Genomic DNA, 25,515 nt, shown 5'->3' on the forward strand with positions numbered 1-25,515 from the left:
CCATCATCATTTAAAACGCTGCTCTATAACATTTTATTGCACTTAAATATGAAGTAAATAGTCCAGTATAGCCAAGTATCATTTTTAAAAATAATTCTGAATATTCTACAAATTAAGTCAAATGAACAATATTGATTTGAATTTAAACACACTTGATAGCAGTTCACATTAGAGAGGACTGCAGAAGATCATCACTGTGGTTAAATGGTTCAGTCTTTTTGTTTCAAAACTGTAGGGTTTTATCTTCCTATTAATTTTATTTAATGCATCATGAATGATTCACGGTTATTTCTACTACATCGGTAACTCTTATTATTGTTCTCTCTAATATTTGCATTTATTAGACAGGAAGAACTTAAGATTTTCTTGGTAGTTACCCCAAGAAAGTTGCAATTGATGAACCAAAGAAATATATTTGTTTTATTGTAACTTCTGCACACTAAAAATTGGAGTCTATATTTGGAAGTGAAATTCAAAATAAAAATCATCACTTTTTAAATAAACATCCATACAACTTAAATTAATATTGTTTTATCTATCCCACTGAAGTAATTTCTTTTGCTGAATGTTTCATCACTACATGCTCATAATGAAAATGTTAAAAATTTGTTAAAGAAACGCCATTGCAAACAAAGCTGCTGATCAGAAGCAGCTAGCTAAGCATTGGTATCAGTGTTCCCTGAGAGCTAAAGTCGACTTCTGATAATGTTGCATCATCTGCAAGGAGAATTTCCTTCTCGCTGGACGGAGTTTGCTCCTACAAGTCCAACCCAATTAACTAAACATACTGAAACAGGGTAAAAGAAAGAAAGGAAGATTCCCCTCAACAGCACTTTTAAAATCTTTCTACAACCTTAACAATCTGCTACTTATGAAATTCTAAAGGGTGCATTGTTTAGGAAAACGTTTTTATTTACAAATAATACTACCTTTGATAAAGCCATTTTTAGATTCAAAACACTTTTTCCTTCCTGCATTGAAAAGAGATTCTCTTGCAAAGCAAAATGCCTAACACTAATTGAACCCAATTAAAACATGACAATAAACTGTTGCATAAGAATTGGGGGATGCAGAATTTCATTACAACCTATAATCTGAACGATTGTATGCTCATCTGTACAACTACTTAAATGTAGGGGGACAGTGCATATTTGGTTAGCAAAATGCACTGCTTAATTTAAAATAAAGGCTGATTTGCAGTTAAAAGAATTTTTATAATTACTAATCAAAATGAATTAGACTATTTTCTGGAAAGCAATTAAAGGAAAAAAATACAAGGCAAGGTTAAAAATGAGTCAGAATGTATGTCCCTACTTTGTGTCAATCCACCTAGGTGCAGCTAAAAATCTCAGCATACTGGGAACTTGCCCTAAGTATTCAGAGGTGACTAAATGCTCAAGACACTCAGCAGAATCCATGTGTGCCTCAGCACATCTGAGCTCCACAACTGTTGGGAACAGAACCACAATGTTTATGTTTCACATTTGGTTTTGGTTATTAAAATAACATGCTTTACACCTGCATCAGTTCACAATAAGTTTATTTTATGTGAAGAAAAGCTTTGCCATTAATGAAAAATTTCAGTAGAAAACAGTACCTCCTGCTTTCAATCTAGATTACTCAAAAGTAGAAGCCTGTATTAGTGAAAACTTCAGTAGAAACAAATCTGTAGGAAACATTCTTGGCACATGAAGTAAAAGCCTTAAACACATTAAGTTTGAATAGAGTATTGACCGTGCAACCATGCTGGCAGAAAAGCCAGTTTTTAATGGCTGGTATTTGTCCCTCAAGACAATAACATGGAAGACACACAAACCTGCTTACATAACGTTAATTGTATATAAATACGGTGTTGCCATAATTGACAGTCTCTATTCAGGCCAACCATTTAGTTTAGCAGTTCTAAATAAGTAATAGGCACTTTGCCTTTCTGATTTCCCCTTTCACCCATCAGCCAGTCTGAATCCATGCCAGGGATACTGTACACTGTTATCACCTACAAAAAGAGAAACACATTATTATAAACTTCATTAGCAGGGAAGAGAGTTACAGTCTATCTTCATGGAATCTATCTTGGAATTGAGACTAACCAGGTAAAACAGAGCATTTAATATAAGCATTCATGGAACATTATCTAATGCTTATAAAAATTATTTCACCGGACCATGGAAAAGAATAGACATGGTATCATATCTTAAAGTACCTTTTTTCCGTTGAAATTCTATTTATTACTGTTTATTTTCTATTATGTCTTATCTTTAAATCTTGTGTATCCACCCTCAGCCTTAACAAGGAATCTAAAAGACATTTCTGTGGAGTGCATGATAGAAAGACAGATGGTGTTGATGTGCTACATCTTCACAGAAAATCTGAGCCCACGGCTTCTATATAAGTCACTCTCTAGATAAGAAAAAGTCAAATAAAAATATTGAAGTAATGCACATTTAAAAACAAAAAAATCCTGATTTTTTAAAAAAAATTCTTCTTCAGCATTAAGCTACATTCACATTACCAGGTGGAACTCTGTTCCAGCACTGTGCTTCATCATCTACCTCCATGTGCTTTGTATAGACTCTCTGACTTACAACTGCAACTGAACTGGAACAAGAATAAACACAGCACAACCTTCACCATCAAAGTAAGAAGTAGTTATATTTTCATATTCTTCCTAAATTGCAATATTCCACATATGCAAGACTAATCATATTGATAACAGTGCTAAAGGTGTGGTGAAAAGTAGACAGCAGAACTGCATCTTGACTGTCTAGAAAATGTTCTTGCAAGCTAAGATGGTGTTACGGATGTTAACTCTCACTACAGAATATTAGGATATGCTCCTAATATTCAGAAGTGAATATTACAGGACAATGCTCCAAGAGTATTATTGAAATTTAATTTTAAAAAATCAACTTCGCAGACTTTTTGATGTAGCACATCTTAACTGGCTACTCACAAGCACTCCCTTTTAACTTTCAAATGATCAAGGTGCATAGAAAACTCTTACCTCATCTGCAAGTAGAGATAATTCACTGCTGTTTGCAGCATCATAATCATAGAGAACTCTTGCTTTTCTGCTGCCACTTGATGACTTCAGTTCACTGAGGCCTGAAGTAACAACTGAATTGCTTACTGAAGGCAATGAAGCAGAGGCTGAGGCCAAGACTGAGGGAGTAGAAATGCTCTGCACAGGAGTTGTGGAAGACTGATTGTTGTTAGAGAGGAAAGTAGATGGAAAGCTGTGAGAGAAAAAAAAAAAAGATTTGGAGTGAATCTGTTTTACACAGGGCATTATGCACGCTCCCATGCCTAAATTAGCATTCTTAGTTTTATCAGCAATAAACACCAGTAGATAGCAGTATGAGAACAGCACTGAGAGTTGTATAACATAAATAAAGATTCTTGTTCCTGATAAGTAGCATAAGTCAAATAATATAATTTAAAAGAAATACTGCCACCTTAAAAAACCCTGGATATTTGTCTCTTAAAAAAAGGCAAAACCAAGAAAGCACTGTTGGTCAAACTTAATTCAGATTGTACTTTGATAAACATTTCTTTTGACAGCTCTGCCAGGAAAAGTAGCCTCCACCTCCTCCTGCTCATTCCTCAATTATGTGGTTGCACAAAAGATTGTGCTGACGAACCAGATCAGGGAAATATAATACAATTTAAAACCACAACCTCCCTCTGAAAGCAAGAAAAACCACACAACTATTTTTGTAATCTAAATAAGTTCATTGATTCAGCAAACTTCATGCTGCAAAACAAACAAACAAAAAAAATTACACTAAAAATGAACTTCTATCAACTTAAGCTTCTCATTTCTAGGTCAGGCTGCTACTTGCTCAGTGCCAGCTGTGGTGCTTGCCAAACCCTCCCATGAAGTCAATTAAACTCATTAACCTGACTGAAAAAGAGGGGGGGGAAGTGTGTAATCTCCTACTTAGTTAATGAGCTCAGTCACAAAAAACTGTTATGAGTGACAGAGCAGATACAAGGGAAAGCACAGAATAACATGACTGAAAAATGGGAAGAGCAAAAAAGGAGAGCAAAGCAGCAAGAGATTTTGGGGCAGTGGAATAGGAAGAATGGACCAGCAATGATGAGCTCTGCGAATGTCTCATATCACTCAGCCCTACATGCTGGGTTGCAGTTCTGTGGCAGGCTAAACTCATTTATTTAGCAGCTGATGCTAAATTTCTTGTCCCTTTGCTGCCTTACTTGGTTCTAACACCCATCTTGATTCTACTTTAAGAGCAGGTCAATAGAGGTTTTAAAAAGTGGTAGAGTTGATGCAGTAAAAAAGGATCAGCAACTTGGAGGTACACTGAGTCATGATGACCTGGAACTGTAGCTGCATTTCCTTCCATTCTTTTGACCAGTGAATTCCCACACATCACTTCCCTCATCAGTCCTTTTACATGGATGCATTTTCATTAACTTCTGGATATGGGCATATTACCTCCCCTCTCCTTTTGTTTGCCCACTCTTTTGACATAAGGAAGATCAATCCATACCATGCATATGAACCCACCAGAAAATAGCCTCATCTCATCCCTTCCCTTCTCAACTCTGCTCCCCAGGCAGATTCTTTCTGAAGGTGCAGTTCAGTGGCCACCCTACCCACGTAAATCCAGATCAGCATATTCCTATTTCCATGTCTGCAGCATTACTGCTGCTCATATGATCGTAAGAGGAGCTGTTTTAGGGAGCTGATGCAGGTGGAAACTAAACCCATCAATGCAGCAACTAATTTTTGGTTCATGTGACAATAAATAGTTGAACTAATGCAGCCCATATCTGTAACAGCTGCAGCAGTCCTGCACACAAGGTTCCAGGTTCACACTATGTTTAACCTGGTAAATGCACAGTGCCACCAAACACGGGGGACTCACTCCTGTACCCCTTTTTTTGCACACATGTTCTTTCTCTTTCATTTGAGTCAGATCTAGCAATCTGCTGCTTTTAATTCAACAATCTCAACTAACCAAAAATCAGGAAGATTGATAACTTTCCATGAGAATAGCTTTCTAAACATGTTCACCCTGCAGTCACAATTGTACCTGACTGAAAGGAAAGAGCAGCAGTGTAATATGAAGGACAGCACTAGCCCCCTGAGAGTTGCATTCAGACCGAATTGCATGTAAAAATTGGGAAGACTTCCAGGAAACTGTTCTGAATTTAGGTAGCAGCCTACTACTGTGCAAAGGAGGAAGTCCCACTTCCCCCTCTGGCTCACCTTGACCCCACTTGATCATAAAAAGTTCGTTCAACTCACCAAGAAGAGACTGCAACTCCACCAATTTATTTTTTTTTCATTTCCTAGATTAGTTTTTCAAACTAGTTCATCATGTTCCCTGAACAAATCAAACAAGCAGAATAAAGGGAGGCAAAACCAGATCCCATGTTTCTGTAGGTATAAGTCAGCTGTGCCTCATGATGTATTGATTACTTGATTAGCTGGCATTCAACCAGAGGGGTTTAATTATAAATGACAATCAGCTGTTTCTCAATATTGCCAAATGACTGTTTAATATACTGCTAAACCTGTTCTCAGTTAACACAGTAATTACCTGTAAGTCATTCTGCTCAGTTCAAAGCCTCAGTGGTTTGTATAGTCAGTGGAACAGAAAGCCAGAACTTTACAACTACTCTGTCAATCAGCGGGGCATTAAGTCTCACCACTTTTGCAAAGCCATATGTAAGGCTTTTTACTGGAAAGCTTCCGCTACACAGAGGTTGTGTGGTTTGGGTTTTTTTATTTTGAATGCTTGAGTAACAGGAGTTTCACAGCTTGTAGAGTAAGATACTAGTAATAGATAACCTGAAAAAAAAAATTATACCACAGCTTACGTTTGTCTATCAGGGAAGCTGAGAAACTTAAGAGCAAAAGCAGTTATCAGGAAGAAAAAAAAAAAAAAAAAAGCAGCCAGAGTACCAGAATATTTGAAACAGATTTGTTTAGTTCATTCTGAGGAACTGAAAATAAGAAAAAAGGGAGATTTGATTCCCCTCATAGGAGAGGAAGGCAGTACAGAGATAAGCAGCTGGTGCTGCCTTGAAGAGAAACATCCATAAAAACATGTCTATTTATATAAAGGGAACTGAGTACAAGTTTTCCCCCCACCTTTCTTACAGCTGCCTCTGGAGAGTACATCAGGAAGATCAGTGCTCAGCTTTGGAACCAGGAAGGGGTTTATGCCCTAGATTCTGAGCCAGGTAAAACATAATATGCATCTCCTCTGAGAACGAGGATTCTGTTTCAAGTAATAAACTGATCTCACTTAGAGGCTGAATGCCTCTGGTTCATCAACAACCTCAAAAGGAAACTCAGTCCTTCATAGTTCTTGGCTTTTATACGAGAATATTGCACAATAGCGTTCTTAGAAGTGTGAAAAGTTGTGCAACTCAGCACTATGTGTTAACCAACACAGCACTGGCAGACACAACTGAAATCTAGCTGAGCTGCCTAAGTTGTTTATTTGGTCTGTATGTGCCCACAGAACCTTGGGAGCACAGAATACAAACCCTACTCATCTGCTTATTTAATGCAAGTGCTACACACCACATCCCTATAAATGGAGACATTTCCAAAGCAGGGAGCACAACCTGAGACCCTGTCCCAGTGCTCTCTGTTGTACTTCAGTGGGATTTCCTTGCACAAGGAAGGAAAGACACACCCAAGATTTAATACCATAACTATTTTAATCCACACAGGCAGAGAAATTTCATTTCACTCTTAGAGGCATTTAGAATTTTGCAAAGCTTCCATGCTTTTGGTCTTCTACCAATAATAGTTATTTTATTAAAAATACTAATCAGATCACAGCCACATAAAGATACATCCATCTGTTTTCCTAAAAGCACTATTTTCTTCAAATACACTTCTTTTTATACCTGGTAACAATTTACACAAATTTTAAAGAAAAACAGCAGTTCTGGGACAAGCTATACATTCTAAAATCAGAATTTCAAGAGGAACATGTTCTTCCTTAGAATAAGGGTATGATGTTTAAGGCTTTCTGTTTGATAAGCTAGGATAAGAGTACACATTTTAAAAATACCCTCTCAAAACAGTTGTGCAAATATATTTCACTTAATTTCTAATTTAAAAGTTGCTTTTCCTAATACTGTAAATGTTTGTTTTCAAGCTTTCAATTCCACAGCTTGCATTTATGTGCTACCACATTTTATAGTTGAGTATCTGGAATGTATTAGATTGAGATGGAACTTTAAAGTTGTAGGGTTTTTCTGGATCGAAATTTTAAATACTTTAAACTACAGTTTAGTAGATTAAAGTCTTTAAACTACAAATTTAAACAAACTGAGGAAATCAAATGCCACAGGAAGTTGCAAGTCAGGAAAAGGCTAAGACTCAAGAACACTTGGTTTTACTTCCTTGTCAGGGAAAACATAAACAGAGATACCTCAGAGACAGTTACCCAGAACAGACACGTAAATAACATGATCTGTGTAAATCTAAGAAAGGGTGATTGGTGAAGAATTAGAATAGAGAAACCTTAAGAAGTATGTAGATCTCTCTACATTCCCACCAATCACACAAAAAGGATTAAGAGCACAAACTAATGTCAGTTTCTTCTCTTACTTTAAAAATGCTAAACCCATGAAACAGTAAAACAAGACAAACTTGTTCATTCTACTGTGTGTGCTCTGGATAATAGACAGGATGAAGCAGATTTCTCCCTATACAGTATCTATGCTGGCAATTCAGTTAAGAGTGGAGAACAGGGTTTCATCAGAAAATCAGATAATGACCTGTAGAAAATTAGGAGGCAACAGGAATTTATAGGTAGTATAAAAACTTTTCCCACATTGCACAGTCGTTTAGTAGCATGAAGCGTAAGACAACTGAATAATTACAAATAAATCTCTAGAAATTCCTTTTTGTCACATTAAATGAGGTTACCAAGAGCTCACCTTCCTTAATTACACAATATATAAAATCTCAGTGGATCAACTCTCAAAAAGCATTAGTGCTGTGTGTGGGCTTAGGGAAGTAGTTGCACTGGGTAACTACATATTAATTACCTGAGAACAGATAAATTTCCTTTCAGTCCAGCATGCCTGTGCGTTCACCACTGTTATATCTGTGAAAGTTTTCCTACTATCCATCAGCATTTATTAAAATCTTTTTTATACAGTATTACTACCTTCCAAGTTGTTTCTGGAGATCCAACATATATTGGTAACATTGTGCATAATAGGTCATCTGAGCTTCCACAAAGTCATTCAGACAGCGGAGATGATGTGCCTGTAATATAGCAAAGAATTCAAGTGTTTTAGTCTCTAAGGGCACCATGCTGCGTTAGAAAGAGCAAGCACCTCATCAGGTGCTGATGCCAATAGTGGCACTTAGGGATAAACACCAGATAGGCATAGTGCCTGGATTTACCAGGTAAACAGGATAATAAAATGTCACAAAAACTAACATACTTGAGTAAACATTTTTGTGGTTTCAACACTCAGTTGATCTGATGAATGGGAAGCTGGGTATAAAGAATGAAAATGAAAGCTTCTGTATTCTGAAGGTTAATGGGAAAGTAAAGTTAAATTCAGTGGATATTAAATTCGAATTTAAAAAACCCCCAACCCTTGTAGTTTGACGCTTTAATGCATTCAAGTGAAACCTCATAGACCAGAGTTCCCAAGTAGTTTACTGCAGCTAATTTCAGAAGGTGCCCTGATGTTGACTTTCCCCCCTCAATACCTTTTGGGTACTCACATGTGTGCTGCTGATTCCTTCCAGCAGCAGTCTGGTAATCTCTGCTTGACGGTCAAATTCACTCTGGGTAATTCTCACTTCCTGTTCAGACTAAAAGAAAGAACACAGCTCAGGGACTGCTACAGCTCTGTGCTACACCTGCCCACTGCAGCAGCCCCACCTGATGCACAACTGCTCATACAAACACATGAATCACAAGGTTAGCTGTTTGAAATGGGCTTTCTCTTTGCAGATCTTTTCTAGGCAAAACCAGTAATTGCATTCTGGGTTCAGAAATGTTGAGGCCCTGTGTACACAGCAAGCTGCTTTACTGTCAGACACCTACTACATATGCAAAAGAAAGGCATTTCTTTGCCAGCAGAATTACCCCAATAATAACAAACCAAGTGTTCACTGGCACAACCCCATCTGCACCAGGGGTTTTGTCAGCATACCAGTGGCAGCCAAGAATAATGTAATTTTTTTCTATACATCAACTTAACAGGGTCTCTGATGAAATAATTCAGGGTAAATCTCATGTTATTTTTGCCAGGTAACTGCACTGAAATCAGTTGTACATAAATCTTTGATGTGAAGTTTTACCAGGATGTCTCATAATTTAATGTCTTATATTGGCCACCAAACTACTACAACTATTTCTGGAGCTTATAATCAAGGAGTCTTTGAAAAGAAATAAATCTGAACTACATAAAATGTTCTAACATTAGGGTAAAATTTCTATTAAAATTATGTAATACAAGTTTCACATTTCAATTCAAATTTATTCCCTGTTATGTATAGTTCTCAGCAATTTTTACATAAGTTATCAGTGTTACACTAGTTTTACATTACTTCAATCTAGCACAGCCAAAATTACTTTAGAGTACTTTTGGTTTTTTTGGGGGGGAGTGAGGGGGAGAAAAAAGGACACTAAACACACATATACAGAATATGTGCTCTAAGATTCATTGTTCCACGACAACGTCCTCAGCCTAAAATCAGGATTACCTTGCCTCAGTGCTTATAGTCACTTATGGCCTTTTTTCTAAAAACAAACCCAAGGGCAAAAATCTACATTGAGGCCAAGATGCAGCAATTACTATTCTCAACAAAGGAGGAAATATATTTTCAGGAAAATTTATGAGGTGATATCAGCAAAACACTGGTTTGCAAATATTCTGTTCTTGCATTCAGCTAGTGTTAATAAGTATGAAAGGTCACATGGAACCTCAGAGAAGAGCACAGAAGAATGATACAGTTACCTAAGAAATGTTTTTCTATCTGAAGTTGCTGCAGCTAGAAGGGCTTACACAGTAAACAGTGAAGATGTACCTAAAGAGAACTGCGTGCTTCTTATTCAAAATTGAGATAGCAGTGTTTGTATGAAGTTTCAAACTAATTAGATCTTCAAAGTTTGTTGAGGAAAGAATTTTTGCTTGGAATTTTCTGATTATATTTGAATTAGTATCAGTGAAATCATCTGTCAGTCTTTGAGAGAAATGTAAGAACAAACAGATAAAAAAAGCTACTCTGATAACCGAGAAGAAAAGCAACATCTTAATCGTCTTTAAAAACCCATCAAAGCAATAAGTAAATCATTTATCTGGAGAGAAATAGTTTTGTCTCTTGCTCCTCTGAAGCCAGCAGTTGCTAATGTGTTTGTCTCCCTGCCAGGTAAGTAAATACAGGAAAATAGGAACTTACAAGAGGGGGACATATCCATCAGAATAATTTTATTTGTTTCAACAACGTTCTAGGAAGTCAACTACTTTTTGCAAGAAAAGGAAAAGTAGGTAATGTGGTAACACATTAACTTAGTCAGTACAGAGTGACTTAAAATGTATTTACAGAAGCCCAATGTACTGGTTTCATAGAGATTTACAGGAAGTGAATTATGTGATGATGTCTTTAATCAGTTTTACCATCCCTATTTTCAGTACTGCCAAGTGAACAGTAGCAGGACATCATATCTATTGTACATCATGGGGTAAAGGTGAAAATCAGCTGATTTTTAATCTGAGAAATTTATGGCCTGATCACCATTGTTTCTGAACAGAGTGAAGAGCTCAAAGACACAAGACTAAACTTCCCAGCTGCAGTTGTATCATGTTTTTAGGATCATTAAGAGGCCTCACTAGGTACATCTCATGAAGATCCCTCAAAATGGTACTTGCTCAATACGACCCGAGGTTTGGAATCTGAGTATTTGTATGTAAGTAATCTCCCCAGATTTCACACAGGAGTACAGGACTACTTAGAAATACTGGGCAATCCTGCAGTGAAGGGACAACACACATAAAAACATACGAAATAAAATCACCTCCCTAATGTTGTTTTACTAGACATACTTTTAGTAAAACACTAGTAGGGGATATGTAGCTCTGCCTAGTATTTAATATTACTTCTGAAATGCAGAGTTAGAGGAAGCTAAACTGAAGAAAGTTTGTCATTGCCACCACACACATCTTTTATTCTAACTCAAAAAAGAAAACCTGTAACTGAGCCAGAGATGACTGGATGGTCTGAAATCTTTGGTGGGTAGCTTATATTTAAATTGAAAACATTTATTAATCTCCTCCTCCAACTCTCAAACACAGAAGGACAGATTGTCTTTAGAAATGTGCATGGATTACTGCTCTGTTGGCTGTACATAATGTTGTAGTTTCTTCTCAATAGCCTCTGCTACTTATATATTAAATAAAAAAGGGGACCTTGAGTTACATAATTTATTACCAGAGCTAAATCTTTTTGTCTTTTTTTATGCTACAGTTAAACATTTTGTAGTATTTCTTCTTTCCAAGACATAATCTGTTAGATTTCACTGTCCTTAAAATTGCTTGTCCTTGTCTCTGAAAAGTAAATAGCTTCAAGATCAGTTTTCACTACAGCAGTATTCTTTCCCGGCCATTTTTCCCCAATAGAGAGGACCAGCAGACAAGTTTCCCGTTTCCAAATGTTACTTTATTAAATTAATTAAATAATTCTCAGACTCTGGGATCAAAGTTGACCTCACTCTCATTTTACAGTTAACCCTCCTTTCACTTTAAATGCCTTCTTCCCTCTGAACTCACACTCACCATCACCTGTGTGCACCATAACTCACAGAAAGTTGGAAGAGCAAGTCCCACAACTCCCAAGATTTCACTTGAAGCTGCATATCCCAGGTTCTCCCTACACCCCCCACAGCTGCCTAGCTAGTTTCCCATTAAAAACCATACTCCAAAGCCCCTGCTCTCCTCCTACTGACATAATTTTAATTACCCCTTCTCTACAGAAATCCACTAAAAAACCTCCTTCCCTGTTAGCACCCCCCTCACAGCCTGTTGCCAATACTGGTTTGTCAGAGCCAGTGAGCCTAAGAATGGCCCTTCTCAAGGCACTGCAGCAGCTACTGCCCAACATTCCATCAGCTCCTCTGAGTTTGTCCCTGGGCAAGGGGTGGCATGACAGAGAAGGCTGCAATGCCCATCCCAAGCTAAGTTTACAAATCAGCTTTCAGGGTAGGTGCAGTTTTCAGATGTGCCTACCCCCTAACTTAAGCTGCTGAAGATCTAGTGACACTGGGGAGAAAGGTGAGGTGTTCCATGTTCTGGGTAGAACTTGAAGATCAGTGTTTTCAGGAGAGTTTAGATTACTAGACCCAAATATTTCTGAAAATTTTCAAATAAGCTCATTCTTAACAGGATACCGTAACAGTAAATTTTGAGAGAAGTCCTGTAGTTGTCTATTGTATCTTGACCCACGAGAATCATCCGGTACTGGTACTAAGTGACAGCCAGAAACAGCTTACCATAAAACAAGCCCCAGGCATTGTTTTGCTACTGAAACCTGAAAGGCCCTGGAGGGGCCCAGTGTATTCTGATGTAAAGCATCAAGCTGCCAACATCAGACTGAAACCAACAACATGTAATATCCTTTATTACAGTAGACCAGCACAAGTCATTCAGAATTCTGCAATTTTAAAATTGTTTACTTACTTTTGTCACTTCCTCAGCCCATATCTAGTCAGCATTAAGAGTGGGGGAGGAAAAAATAAACACACACAAACTTAGACATTGGTGGTACTCTATTACAGTATGTAATCACACTTTGGCTTTTAAGTACTTTCCTGTCCTCAGAACTTCACAAAGATTTGAGAAGTGCTACAAGTCAGTTGTGCCAAAGCTCTTCATATACGATTAATCTATTATGAATATGGATAGCATTACATCTATGAAACAAATTAGATACTGAAGAGAGTGGGACTTGTAGAAATCATATATTACAAGAATCTACTTAAAACAAACTATTACAACACAAGATATGACTACTTAAAAAAATGACATGAACCAGACAAACTAAATTACCTTAGGAGGAACTTAAGTTACCTTAATGTGTTATAATAATGGAAAATTATGGAAAGCTATTCTCATTTTTACACTGAAACAGATGAATGCTTTCTCTTGCTAATTTCATTACCAGTTTTCCATTTCACAAGCACTTTGACTGTAACCTAAAGTTAATTAAAATTGCCACAGAGGTATCTCAAATTGAGTATTAGAGTAGTAGCAAGCAGCACAGCAAAATCATAGAACTGCAAGTGATTTGGTCTAAAAGTTAATTACTTCAGCTTGCTCTTTCAATTCCCTCTTGCAATGTGGTTCTTCTTTAACCTTCATCTTCTGCCACTGTAAGATGATGACACAATCAGGAATAGGAAGAAATGTGTATAAAGGTTGCAGGAGCAAACTGTAAAAAACAAGTTTATTTGCTCCTTTTTTCATCTGATCACAGCTGAGAAATCTGGAACACTTAAATTGAGATAAGATCCAATATGCTGTGCAGATCCAAACCCCAACCACAACAGCCTGGACAGCACAATCTATGCTGTACATAACTAATTAACCACTTTCTCTTCCACTTTCACAACTATGGTGCTAAAACCAGCTGCATAGACAGTCCTTGCCACAAGTTTAGGATACTTGTACTCTAAGTTAAGCTTTTAACTTCTGTGACATTATTCAGTTGCACTTCTTTGTACCACATTGCTTGAAGGGAATAATTTCTACATATTCCTGGCTGGTTCACCTAATTCACTTGGAATAATTTCAGAAGTGAAAAATTAACTCCTTTGTATCCTAAGTTTACATTCATAAAATCACACAAATTAGAATATAATATTGTGTATTTCAAATTATCAGAAATAATCAGATAAAATAACATCCAATGCTGTACTGACATAAGTGTACTTAGTGCATTACACCAATCCATTTTAGAATGGAAAACATCCGAAACAAGACCAAAACGAGCTGGATAGCAAGAGGAAACATTTGACAGGAAAGTGAATGAACACAGGAGGCCAACAAACCTTTAGCCATTTTACATGCAGCAAGTTGAGCATGTAAGAGACATTTACCATAATGTTATTCTCTTCAGGCTGAGAGGTGTTTAGTTGCTTAAATGTATAGATGAAAAACAAAAGCAAGTTACAACACTGTAAATATAGCAGGTAAATAGATTATCACCACAAAGCACTGCAAGTTTAAGCTAACCAAGACCGTGAAGTGAATAGAGAGAAAAAAACAGTCCAGATTTTGGTTTTAAACACTGAACTAAGCTGTTTCAGTTGTACAATAAGGATGGGACAAGTAATTTTCAAATTATTTTTCCCAGTTATAAAAATATGTAATCACATGGAGATAGTATTTTGCACTTTAACCTATCACAGAAAATAGTAAAGCATTAAAATATGCATCATAACTCAATACACTTCACTAACCTATCAGTCCAGCCCTGTTCATTAGGTTTCTTCATTATAAATAAGGGAGACAGCATAAGACGACCCATTTGCAACACACCTACATCCAGGTTAGCTCTCACTTCTATATTGCAGAGGATAAAGATGAGCTGCAATTTGGTTATTTCTGCTGGCATTCTACAATCTGATACTTCTTAAACATGCACATTGCTGTCAAAATGTAATTAAAATTTAAGTATTGAGAAAATAGTGAAGAGGTTTAGAGTTTCATTCTTTTCCAGCACTAAATTATTTGTGCATAAAACTGCATACTTGCTGTATGAATACTTAGGACCAAGTAGTAGCAGCAGCAATTGGCATCAAGCTCTGAACGATTGCACTGGTGATGAAATTAAAACTTCAGTATAATATGAATATATATAATTGTAATACTAGGCTCAAGGGGAAAAGTTCCTTACGGTCTTTTCATTGCTTTAGGAAGTAAGGTGCATACCTGCTACCACACCACAAAAGAAGCTAATAATAAAACCACTATCTTTTTAAGCTTAACTCTGAATAAAGTCAAGCAAAGGAATAGTTTAATATCCAAAGCTCCTCTAGCCATGGCTTCTAAATTGCACTACTTGCTGATCAAAACCCTTCTCTGTTCTCCATTGTTAGTCTTACAAATTAAGAAAGCTTGACAATAGAGAAGTGACTCTTTTTGCATAGAATTTACATAAGGGAAAACACATGCATAGACTAAAAAATACAGGTGGTTTAAATCCAGAGGGACAGTGTGCATGACTGACACAAGAGCAGAACTGTCAGGTAGAGATTATGTTGGTTTTTAGACGGCCCACGATCCCGAAGATGCAATGCACTTCAAAACTCAAGATGATGTCTCTGAGATCTTTCAGGACAAATGCCCATTTGGAAAAGCCAGCAAAAACTGACAGTCCTTCTTCTGCCTCTCCATCATGTACACTGTCTCTGTATATTTAAATTGTCTGGATTGCTTTATTTGCATGACCCTTACTGCATTAACCCTTATAGGAAAAATCATTGTCCATCAAAAAACGTCACTGTCCATCATTAACTGCTGAACATTTAGGAACACAATCAAAAGATAGCTATGAAAATACTGTAAACATAACCAGATGAAACTACATACAGTCAACAGTCCATTTCTTCACTTAGAGCATTTTAAGAGTTTAAAAAGCAGCTTTTTTTTCCATTTAATCTCCTTGAATAAGCATTTTTTGAGGGAATTAGAATGGTTAAGTCATGTGAGTAGAAGAGTCTCACTTATGTTTGGTGGTATAAAATAGTAAGCAATACATAAAGAGAAACCACAAATTTTTTTGACAAAGTTAATCATAGATAGGTTCATCAGTTGAAAGCAATTATACATACACTTCAACATTTGCAGAGATTCAAGTATTTGTATTTACACCCATATTGACAGGTTGTATAAATTAATTTTTGACAGTATAGGCTCATCTACTATAAAACAAGAAGAGAATAAGTAAGTCCAATTTGACGGAATATTTAAAAGTGGAAGACTAACACCTTTATCAGTAACTCACTTCTGTTTCCTTGTGTTCCACTCAGGCATTCTTACAAAAGTATTAGAAAAACAACTAGGGTAAGAAGCTAGGACTGGAAACATAACCAAGCAGTCAAGTTGATAAATATGTACTAATAAGTCTGAAAGTTATAGACCAACTAAAAAAAAAAAAACCCTCTACTTACTGCAGCTCGAGCTTCTGCAACTTTTGCCTTCTTCAGTCTGGTCTTTGCAGCATCCAAATCCAGTCTTTTATTTTGTAAGAGTTTACGTTCTTTCTGAAAGTGAGTTAGGTTAGTTGTGAAAATGGGCACACATAGTAACAAGCGAAAGACTGTCTACTTGGAAATGCTTTTAATGAAGTATCATGTAAAAAAAGTTCTTCAGTTAAAGAGAGAGGCAGAACTGGATCCTAATTATTCTCACACAATTTACACTCAATATGCATACTTCTCATAGAACAATAGTCACCAAACAGATGTTTTCATCATTATTCTGTTTTTACCTCAGCAAAAAACTAGAAAATACTCCAAAAGCACAAATTTCACTGGAATTTTTCTATATTACCCTAAGGAATGTAATAACACACCAAAGACTGACAGGTACAATTGGTGTGAAATTCTGAAAAACGTACAATTCAACTTACAGTAATAGTTTTGTAGTCTCCTTCAATAAAGTTTCTTAGGGGAGTGAGAAAATTTATAGCAGAAGTTTGTATTAGTTCTCTGTCTGCTGCCCCAATTCGCTTTTGTGTTTCTCCACATTTAATGAGTGCATTTCCTGCAAAGGAAAAAATACGTTAATCATATTGTTCAGGCAGGAGGTTAACAAAACACATTGCTACAGTCAGGAAAGTTTAGGCCAGCCGTTTGAAAAACAATCCAATGCCATGAAAAGGGCCTTCAAAAGAAAGAAAATAAAAACTCAACCCTCCCCCCCCAAAAAAAACCTCTCCAAACCCCCCCAAACTAAACACCAAAAAAACCCAACATAAAAACAAACAAAAACCCCACAGCCAGATAAACAACCACACAAACAATAAGCCAAACCATTTTTATTATGAACAATCACAGGTTAAGGCAAGATTTCAATGAGACCACATTGTGGAAATGGCACTAATTATGGCAGCTCCATAGTGAACACCTATTTCAGAACTGGATATCATATGTACTTATTTTAATCCAACAACTTCCTTTTCTATACAACATTCTTAAGACAGGCAGCGTTGCTAGCAAGGAAAAAGCTCATTAAGGTACTGGAAAATAATGTGCTTTTCCTCACCCGACCTACTCAAACTAAGGAAAAAATACTTTGAAATGTAGTTGCAAGTTAAGTATTGAAACTGAAGTTAGTGTATCAAAGGAATTTCAACAGCCTGACACTACTTAGCAAGAAAGGACACTAAGTGTTCAGACTTTGTAACAACACATGAAACTCTAACAGTGTATCCATATGCTAACATTTGATCTTATTTGCCAGAATTCAAAAAAAAATTCTGAAACTTAAGCAACTCTAAGTACAACTCTGTTTGATGCTAAAAACCAAGACTTGAGGCTGATGATCAGAAGGAAGGCCACAGATACACAAAATCACGTGGAAGTAAGAGGAACAAAGCTTGCCATTATTGATTTTGGCATAAGAACTCTATAAAACATTTATTTTTATTTAATTGGATTTTCCTTTTTTGAAAAGGAGCATCATTATTTACAGATATAAGGAACTCATTCTTCAGAGAACAAAAGTTTTCCCTCCCACAGCAATTTTGAAGAAAGAATTAAAGAGCATTAACTATCAGACTTTGCATACCATAATATATAAAGATATCTGCATTTTTCAGTTGTTTAAATTAAATTAAGAGCTGAATTTGTATCGGCAACTTTAAGAGCTGTAGAGAACCCTAGAATTAGACTTTTAAATTAACAGCAGTGTAAAAATATTAGAGGTCCCCAACCACCCTGTCATAGGTATATAAATTTACTAGAGAAGGAATAAAATCTAGTAGCGTGCTCCATACTACTATCCTTATCAAATATCCTTATCCTTATCAAAATATTATCTATTAAGAAAAGCAGGAATACTGTACAGTTAGAGTGGTTTCTTACTACAGAAGTCAATTTCAGGTAACATTTTTCACTCCAAACAACAAATTAAATCAATAAATACTGCCAAATGTGCAGATGTGTACCTTTAATAAGAAACCAAACTCCAAAAGTAGTTGTTTTGGTAAGATAATTATCCCTCAATGAAGATGGATACCATTCCAACCACAAGTTCTGTTTCTAGATTTGGATAAAAACCTCATCATTGATCTAATGTTCAGTTATACAGCAAGTCAACTCAAACTGATACAAATGTCACTAAACTGTTTTGTCTAGAGGAAGACAAGAAATATAATTCTATATTGTTAAAAAAGCCTGTATCTATGGGGTTTTTTTACTTCTTACCATAGGCTGTTCCTGGGCCAAATTCATTCCCAGCATCAATCATATACTGGCCTAGTAACTCTGGATTATTCATGCGACTTGGTGCTTTGCGGTCCAGCTTCTCATAGACAAACTCTTCTATTCTGGCATCTAAAAATGTTTATTTGAAATAATTACTATCATTCAAAGCACAAGTTAGAAAGAGAAACAAACAAGAAAAAGGAACACAAGAAAAGAATTTCAAAGTCCAGCCATTAAACTCAACATTAAGTGAAAAATGTTAAGTTGGAGATTCTGTTCTTGAAAACTGACGATTTTGCATGTTTGCCATGCCCTGTTCAAGTGTTTCCTAGAATCATCTGGGCAAGTGAAAATTTATACTTTTCTTCTCCAACAGCATACTGATACAGCTTTTCAGAATTTTGACCAGATGTCTTCACAGTAAGAGCAATAACAGAACATTTCTCCTTAAAAAAAATCAAACAGTCTTTTGTTCCCCCTCCAGATAGAAGATCAAAATTGTTCACAAATAGCAGTAGGTATTAAGTTGAACAACTACTCTAAGTTCCCTATTAAGATATTCTGAAAATTCAATAGCCCCAGAAATTATATCCTTTTTCCCATGCCCCATGCTCCATTGAAATACTCTGAAAGAAATCATTAAAAGATATTAGAAAATATTTAGTGTTCCCATATTTTCTTAGTCTGAGCAATAAAAGTATCAGAAAAACCTGTCGAGACTATGTGAGTATTACTACCCATGTATCATAATACTTTCTACCTAAGAAGCTACAGGGAGCTTCTCAGGTGGAAAGGCCTCACACACCTAAACAGGGACTTTGAAATTGAAAAAGCAAACTCCTCAGATATAGTACCCAATTTCTCTGACCGATTGCTTTCATTTCCCACCTAGCTGGCTTTATTTATACAGTCAGTATGAACTAATTTCAGCCTACAATAGTACAGACACTCACAAAGAAGCCTGAAGTGAACAAACCTGCCACTTTAGTACTACTTGTTAATTAGACAACTTTCAATAGCAGTGGATTAAATAACTACTCTCTCATGAAGGTCACAAAAGTTAATCTAAGACAGACAATTATGTGTACTAGTGCATTCCCTGGCAACAAGGGTGAACCAAAAACAATCAAAAGTAATTTGTTTTCTTTACTCAAGCCATAATATTTGTTTTTTACTAAATCACGAAAGAACTGGAAAGTAATCTAAAATTATTGGACTATTACATGGGTCTGATCTATAGGTACAATTATAAACAGGATTGAAAGTGATTTTTCCTCCCCTAGACAGGGTCACTCCATTAACAAGCACCAAAAGCAGCTCTCTCCAGCATGTGATCATTCTCCCAAGTAGGCCAGCAAAGAGCTGAAGTTACATGCACAAAGATCACTGCCCAATGCTGAGTATTTTTAGCCATCAGAAAATGGACTGGTGAGCAGAACTGAGACACTACCATGTATCATCCTTCCACTGAAACTTCTTTATACACTTCCACTAGCCTCCAGTCAGTGCTTCAATATTCGAAGCTGACAAGTTTCTGAAAAAGTCCAAGAAATGTTACAAATTCTCAATTGAATGAAAAAGACAACTATTTCCTCTGGCCAAAACAAAAGTAGAAATTTGTGCTAGAATATTCTGCAAGTTCTATTCTGCAAGTCTTTCCCACATGATTAGTAGGTTTATTTTAAAAATACTGTTTTTATAGAACTAAAAGATTCAACACACTTCCAAAGTAATATTTCAAACATCTCTGTAGTAAAGAATTTATCTACTTGCCATTAACAGTGTATGATTTCCCTCTACTAATGGATCCTAGCTCCGTATGTCACTACAAGGAGAATATTTATGTTTTCAGTGCAGAAGTAGTAGCAGTTTTATAAAATTATCATTTGAGCAAACCCAAAGGAAGTTTAGATCTTTTCAGTGAAGTAGTTCACCCACTGACTAGGCACCAGGTCTTGACTTAAAATCTAGATCTATACACTAAGCAAATTCCTATAGATCCAAACTCTAGCACAACTGTAGGATGAGTCTGAAACTGATCTCCTCAACATTACCACTCATAGCAGCAATTTCAGAAACAAATAAAATTAACACACCATAAAACTTCATTTCTTCTGCCCATGTTTTTTTCTGTTACAGTAAGAGACTCAACAGTGATGAAATCTTATTTGACACTTTTTTTGTATTGCTTAAGTAGGGTGCTAATTCCTTAGTAATGGAATTGTTAAAGACAGGTATTTTAGTACATCTTGCCTGCTTCAAGCTGATTTGTATTGTGCAGAGAGTATTCCAAGATATCTGGAATTAGAATGGGAAATTCAATTAAACAGTAAACAATTCAAAAAACCAAACAACCTGAGACTGAGCAGTGTATGGAACAAATACAGCAGTGTAAAAAGTTCTGTATAAAGTTTTCCCCATTTGAAAGGTTCAGGAAGTATCAGCAACTGGCAGTGTCTCAAATTCTTACCAGCTCTTCAAAATGCGCTTTCCATAACTGCAGCCTTCAAAATTTAAAACTGCTGTATTTAATCATTACTTATGCAATAACTATTGCAGTAAATATTTACACTGGCCTATCTATTAATTCAAAAGTTAAAAACAAAAACCTGAAGGGCTCCTTACTTGGATTTGGCTGCAATAATACTTCTGTTTGCTTCATTATTTTTTCGGTCCACAATTTAGTGCACTCTGCTTTGCTGAGAAGGTTCTCCAGATGAGCATCCAGTTCAGTCTTCTCTGCCTGACCAAGCTTTTCTTCTGTGAACTGCAAGTTAGTCAGGTTAAAAATATTCAGTTCATAGAAATAATTTTCCAGGACAAATTTATTACAGTCACTTACATTAGTTTGAAGATGATGTTTTAAAAGATATAATCACTCCCCAGTCACCAGTAAAAATCTAAGGACAAATTTGAAAGCCGTAAGTTCACCAACACATCCATACTATCAGGTAAAAAAAGGGACAGGAAGATGTTAATCAGACAAAGATGTGAAAGGTAATTCATAACAATATGAAGAAATCCTCTGCTAAAGCTGGTACTGAGAATTCTCACGTGAAGCATTTTGTCCAATTTTGCACAGCATGTTTTAAAACATTAACCAAAATAAAAGTCTAGAGGTAATAAAGAAAATGAAGAGAATACTTCAATCCTATATATTTTGTTATTGTTTGTCCATTATCCTCGTGTAAAACCTGAAAACAAACCAGTTTCCCACTGCAGCTACCTCGAATATATTGAAAAAAATGTCCCGTCCAGAGGAAACGGGACAAAAATAGGGTGTTTAAACTTCAATAAGAAGATTTAATTTCTAATTAGACATTAAAGAAAGCTTCTAAAGACAAGGATTAAAAGCTAAAACAAACTTTCTTGGGAATTGTGAAATATATATCTTCGGTGGTGGGGAGTCTTTTGCTTTTTAGAATAGGACAAACCAGTGCTTGATAAACTCTTTAGATATCCTGTTATGCCTTAGAGAAGCCTAAGGCCTCTGCCATTCTCATCCAAGCTATGATTTCAGTGTCCAAGTACAATACAACTTCATTTAGCTAAATAAATCCATCAGACAATTCATTTCACTCGATACAAAATTCATGCCAAGCCTTACTAATCCACAAGCAGTTTGTTTTTCAGTCCCAGGCAGGGAGAAGCTACACATTTCACATTCGGCAAGCAAGTGAAGGCGGAAGCAAGGGCTTTGCCTGCCTCTCTCTTCAGAGCAGTAGTTCCTCACAACAATGATGATCTCATCCCTTGACAGCCCCACTGTTCCAAGTCGGGCATTCTCGGCAGAATCTGCCTTATGATTAAGTTGCTAACTAATTCACCAATTAGGAACTTAACAGGACTGGAAAGCATTCTGACTGTCCAGTTTCATTCTTAACAAGTTCTTTGGTGGCCAGTAAGAAACAGAATACAATAGAAGTAAATTGCATTGTCCAAGTTTGTTTCAATTTCTGCTACATGTAGACTAACCAACTTTGATAGCATGCACCTCTTGATAAATGCTTCTGGCATTTGCAGTTCTACATGAAAGCAAACTGCAGTCATGAGAAAGTTCAGCTGCTGTATAGGGAAGAAGGGAATTTATTCATGGTTGTACTACTACTACTGTGTAAAAGGCTTTTAAAACTATGCCAGGTGTTCTGAAAAACTTTGTACAGATTCTTTACAATACAGTAAAAATAGGTCTGGAATTATTTTTTTACTAATTACAGACAAGAGTATTTGTATATAAAATCATTAATATTTCCTACTAAAATTTCCATAAATCCTCTCAGCAGTCTGAAGATTGCTTAGTGAAGACCACAATGTTAGATTTCACATATACATTTAAATGAAATCATAAGGTCACACCCAAGATCTTACAATGAAGGGTGAAACTGCATGTCTTTTTTTTCCCCCTTGTCCAACAAGAAAAGAGAAAGGAGGCTGGAAAGGAAGGGTCGGTCTGGAAAGCAGGTAGACCTGGAAGAGGCCAGGAGTAGTGGGGGAAGCATGGAAATACAGCCATCAAAAAGAGAAGCAACCATGACTGCTTTAAGTTCATTTAAATTTGAACAAGAGTATATTTTTGACGCGTTCGCATTTTCAGAGCTTTGCTGTGCTGCTGATCACTGGTTCTGCTTGAATATTGAGATTTAGGGGAATACATCAGACTGATCACACCAGATAACAAAGCTAACCACGTTCCAAACCTGACTGTGACCCAGCGAGAAGAAACCAAAGTGGATTACTATATACACTACTTGGATGCGCATCTTCATACAGGAAATCTCTTCAAGTTTCATTATATAAGGAAAGGAGATTACGGCTCAAGACAAGCGCTAAGGAACAAAAGACAGCTCTAGTGCCCTTACTGCGAAGAAAGGGAAAGACCAAATCGGGAACAATGGGCTATCAAGCAAGCTTAAAAACAATACTAAAGGTTAAAAAACCCCAAACAGCCTAAGCAGACACATACCGGACTTCCATGTGTCACATCAGAGCTCGAATTTTACCGATCAGGCAGCGATATGAATAGGTTTCTAGCAGCCAGTAAAACCCAGGTGCTTATTTCAGGCGAGCCACACCTTCGTCCTCTGCATGCACAAAGTCCGGCCGTACCTCTCGGCAGCTGATGCCTGCGCACCTCGTGCCCCCAGGGCCGGCGCCTTCTCCCCTCTTTGCCCGTCTGACCTTGGGCTGTCTCACCCCCGCCAGCCCCCCGAAGCTGCTATTGTGCAGCCAGGCTGGCGAACGGCCGGGCCGGCCCAGCCCGCGGCCGAAGGGGCCGGCTGGAGGGGACTCCTCGCAGCAGCCCATCACCGCCCGGCCCGGCCAGCGCTCCGGCCTCGCCCCCGCGGGCGCAGCCGGGCCTGCCGCTCCCTCCGAGCGGGGAGCCCGCGGCGGGCCCGGCCCCCGGGGCGGAGCCCAGCGCCCCGGCCAGCGCCCCGCACCGGGCCCAGCGGCGGCGGCGGCCCAGCGGAGCCACCCGCGGCCTCGACCCCGGCTGGGGCGTCCCCGCCTCAGGGTGGTGGGGGGAGGAAAACCCGGCAGAACCCCGCCCCGGAGAGACCCCGGCAGGAGCGGACGGTCCGTACCTGCACGGCGCGGCTCAGGAAGGTGCCCGCGTCAGCCGCCAGCTTCTTCACATTGAAATCCATGATGTTCATGTTGGGCGGGGGCGCTGACTCAGCCCGGGCACCCGCGGCGGCGGCGGCCGCTCCGGCCCGTCCCTGTGGGAGCCGCCGGGGGCGGTGCCGGGCCCGGCCCGGCCGCAGCGGATTGGCGGGGCGGCGGCGTCAGCCCAGGGCCCGGATCGGCCGGGTGAGCGGCGCCGGCGGCCGCCCCGCCCCGCCCCGGCCCCGCTCCGCTCTGGCCGCCTTCCTCCCCGGCCCCGCTCCGCCCCGCTCCAGCCCCGCTCCGCCCTGGCCGCCTTCCTCGCCGGCCCCGCTCCAGCCCCGCTCCAGCCCCGCTCCGCCCTGGCCGCCTTCCTCCCCGGCCCCGCTCCGTCCCGCCCCGGCCGCGCTCCGCCCTGCTCCCGCTCCGCCCTGCCCCAGCTCCCGCCCGCCCCGCTGGCGTGAGGGGACGGCGGGCAGGGTGGGGTGGCAGGGCTGGCCGTGGTGGCCCGGCAGAATTTTCCCCCGGGTAGTCCCGGGCGTTATCGGCGGCCCAAGGCTGCTGCTGCTCCGGGTCAGCCCGCCCGCCAGCCCTGGGCGAAGGAGACTCTGGGGGGCGGCGCGGCCTTTGCCGTAAAGGCTCGCTAGCAGGGTGGGCGGCACAGGCGGAGTCCCCTCGGGCGGGCAGAGGTGGTGCCCCCGGCTTGTCTCTCCACGCCCCAAGAGTGGAAATCGCCCGCTCCCAGGGACCGCGGCCCGGCCTCTCACGCGGGCTGGCCCCCTCCGACCCGGTTCTGGGAGTACGAGTCTCTCCCCCGCTTCCGTTTCATGTGTCCCGAGTTTGTAAGTCAAACCTTGTCTTCACGAAAAATAGTTTTCGCATAGACCGTCAAAATGTAAGCTGGGGATAAATTTTCAAGGAGTCGTTCAGAAAAAAAGACTTTATTAAAAGATGTTTGGATAAACATCTACTGAGAAGCAACTAGGCATTAGCACCAAAACATCACAAGGAGTTTTTGAAAACCAAGGTTTTCAAAGTACAGTAGCAAAACTCAATAGCAATAATCAAGAGAATTAGGAGAAAATAGTCTCTATTTTAGTAATTTCCATTATTTTAACATCTCTCATCATGATTTTTGAATGTTCAAGAAGAAAAGAAAGGACCTTTGACATGGCCAGGAATTAGATAACATTTACACTATGGCATCATTGGAAACAACGTAATATACCCAGCTTGAAAACTATCCTGGTTGTTCGGTTAAGTAAATTATTTCATAATCCCAGTAGTAAGTAATGTGTGGCTGAATTTGATAAAGTCAGAGGAAATCCTATGGCATTATGACAAGAGGTAAATTCCAGAAGGGAAATAACTAACAATCAAAGCAATCTTGCTTACATGCTGGTCAGATTCCAGGAATAAGAACCAAAACAAAACCTAGGCTGTGTAAAATTCCTATTGTACCTTT

At 38.6% G+C, this 25,515-nt stretch overlaps 1 protein-coding gene across 4 annotated transcripts; it reads right to left on the reverse strand.

Annotated features, from left to right (window-relative positions):
* Positions 1–1,523: 1,523 nt before the first annotated feature.
* SH3GLB1 (SH3 domain containing GRB2 like, endophilin B1) lies at positions 1,524–24,253 on the reverse strand. Of its 4 annotated transcripts, none has more exons than XM_066192525.1 (11): positions 24,032–24,253; positions 21,075–21,216; positions 18,450–18,578; positions 16,652–16,785; positions 16,191–16,283; positions 14,067–14,153; positions 12,697–12,720; positions 8,741–8,830; positions 8,169–8,269; positions 3,005–3,236; positions 1,524–1,996 (listed from the first exon to the last, which is right to left on the reverse strand). In XM_066192525.1, exons 1-11 carry the CDS (start codon positions 24,101–24,103, stop codon positions 1,889–1,891), a joined length of 1,212 nt encoding a protein of 403 aa, XP_066048622.1. In that variant the 5' UTR covers positions 24,104–24,253; the 3' UTR covers positions 1,524–1,888. The 4 variants fall into 4 exon arrangements, with proteins under 4 accessions (XP_066048622.1, XP_066048623.1, XP_066048625.1 ...); XM_066192526.1 differs by having other exon boundaries at positions 14,115–14,153; positions 24,032–24,251; XM_066192528.1 differs by lacking the exon at positions 24,032–24,253 and adding an exon at positions 23,413–23,715.
* Between the last annotated feature and the right edge of the window lie 1,262 nt (positions 24,254–25,515).

Source organism: Chamaea fasciata, unplaced genomic scaffold (genome assembly GCF_029207755.1).
Source record: "Chamaea fasciata isolate MVZ Bird 193981 ecotype frontalis unplaced genomic scaffold, bChaFas1.0.hap1 SCAF_10, whole genome shotgun sequence".
NCBI classification, from domain to species: domain Eukaryota; kingdom Metazoa; phylum Chordata; class Aves; order Passeriformes; family Sylviidae; genus Chamaea; species Chamaea fasciata.

Excerpts from the sequence above, each read along its gene's own strand:
- SH3GLB1 (XM_066192525.1), bottom strand. The coding sequence starts at position 24,103 with ATGAACATCATGGATTTCAATGTGAAGAAGCTGGCGGCTGACGCGGGC. Across the intron at positions 18,579-21,074 it reads ATTATTGCAGCCAAATCCAA|ATGCCAGAATAGAAGAGTTT; the intron begins GTAAGGAGCCCT and ends AAACATTTTTAG. Across the intron at positions 16,284-16,651 it reads GAGACTACAAAACTATTACT|AAAGAACGTAAACTCTTACA; the intron begins GTAAGTTGAATT and ends ACTCACTTTCAG.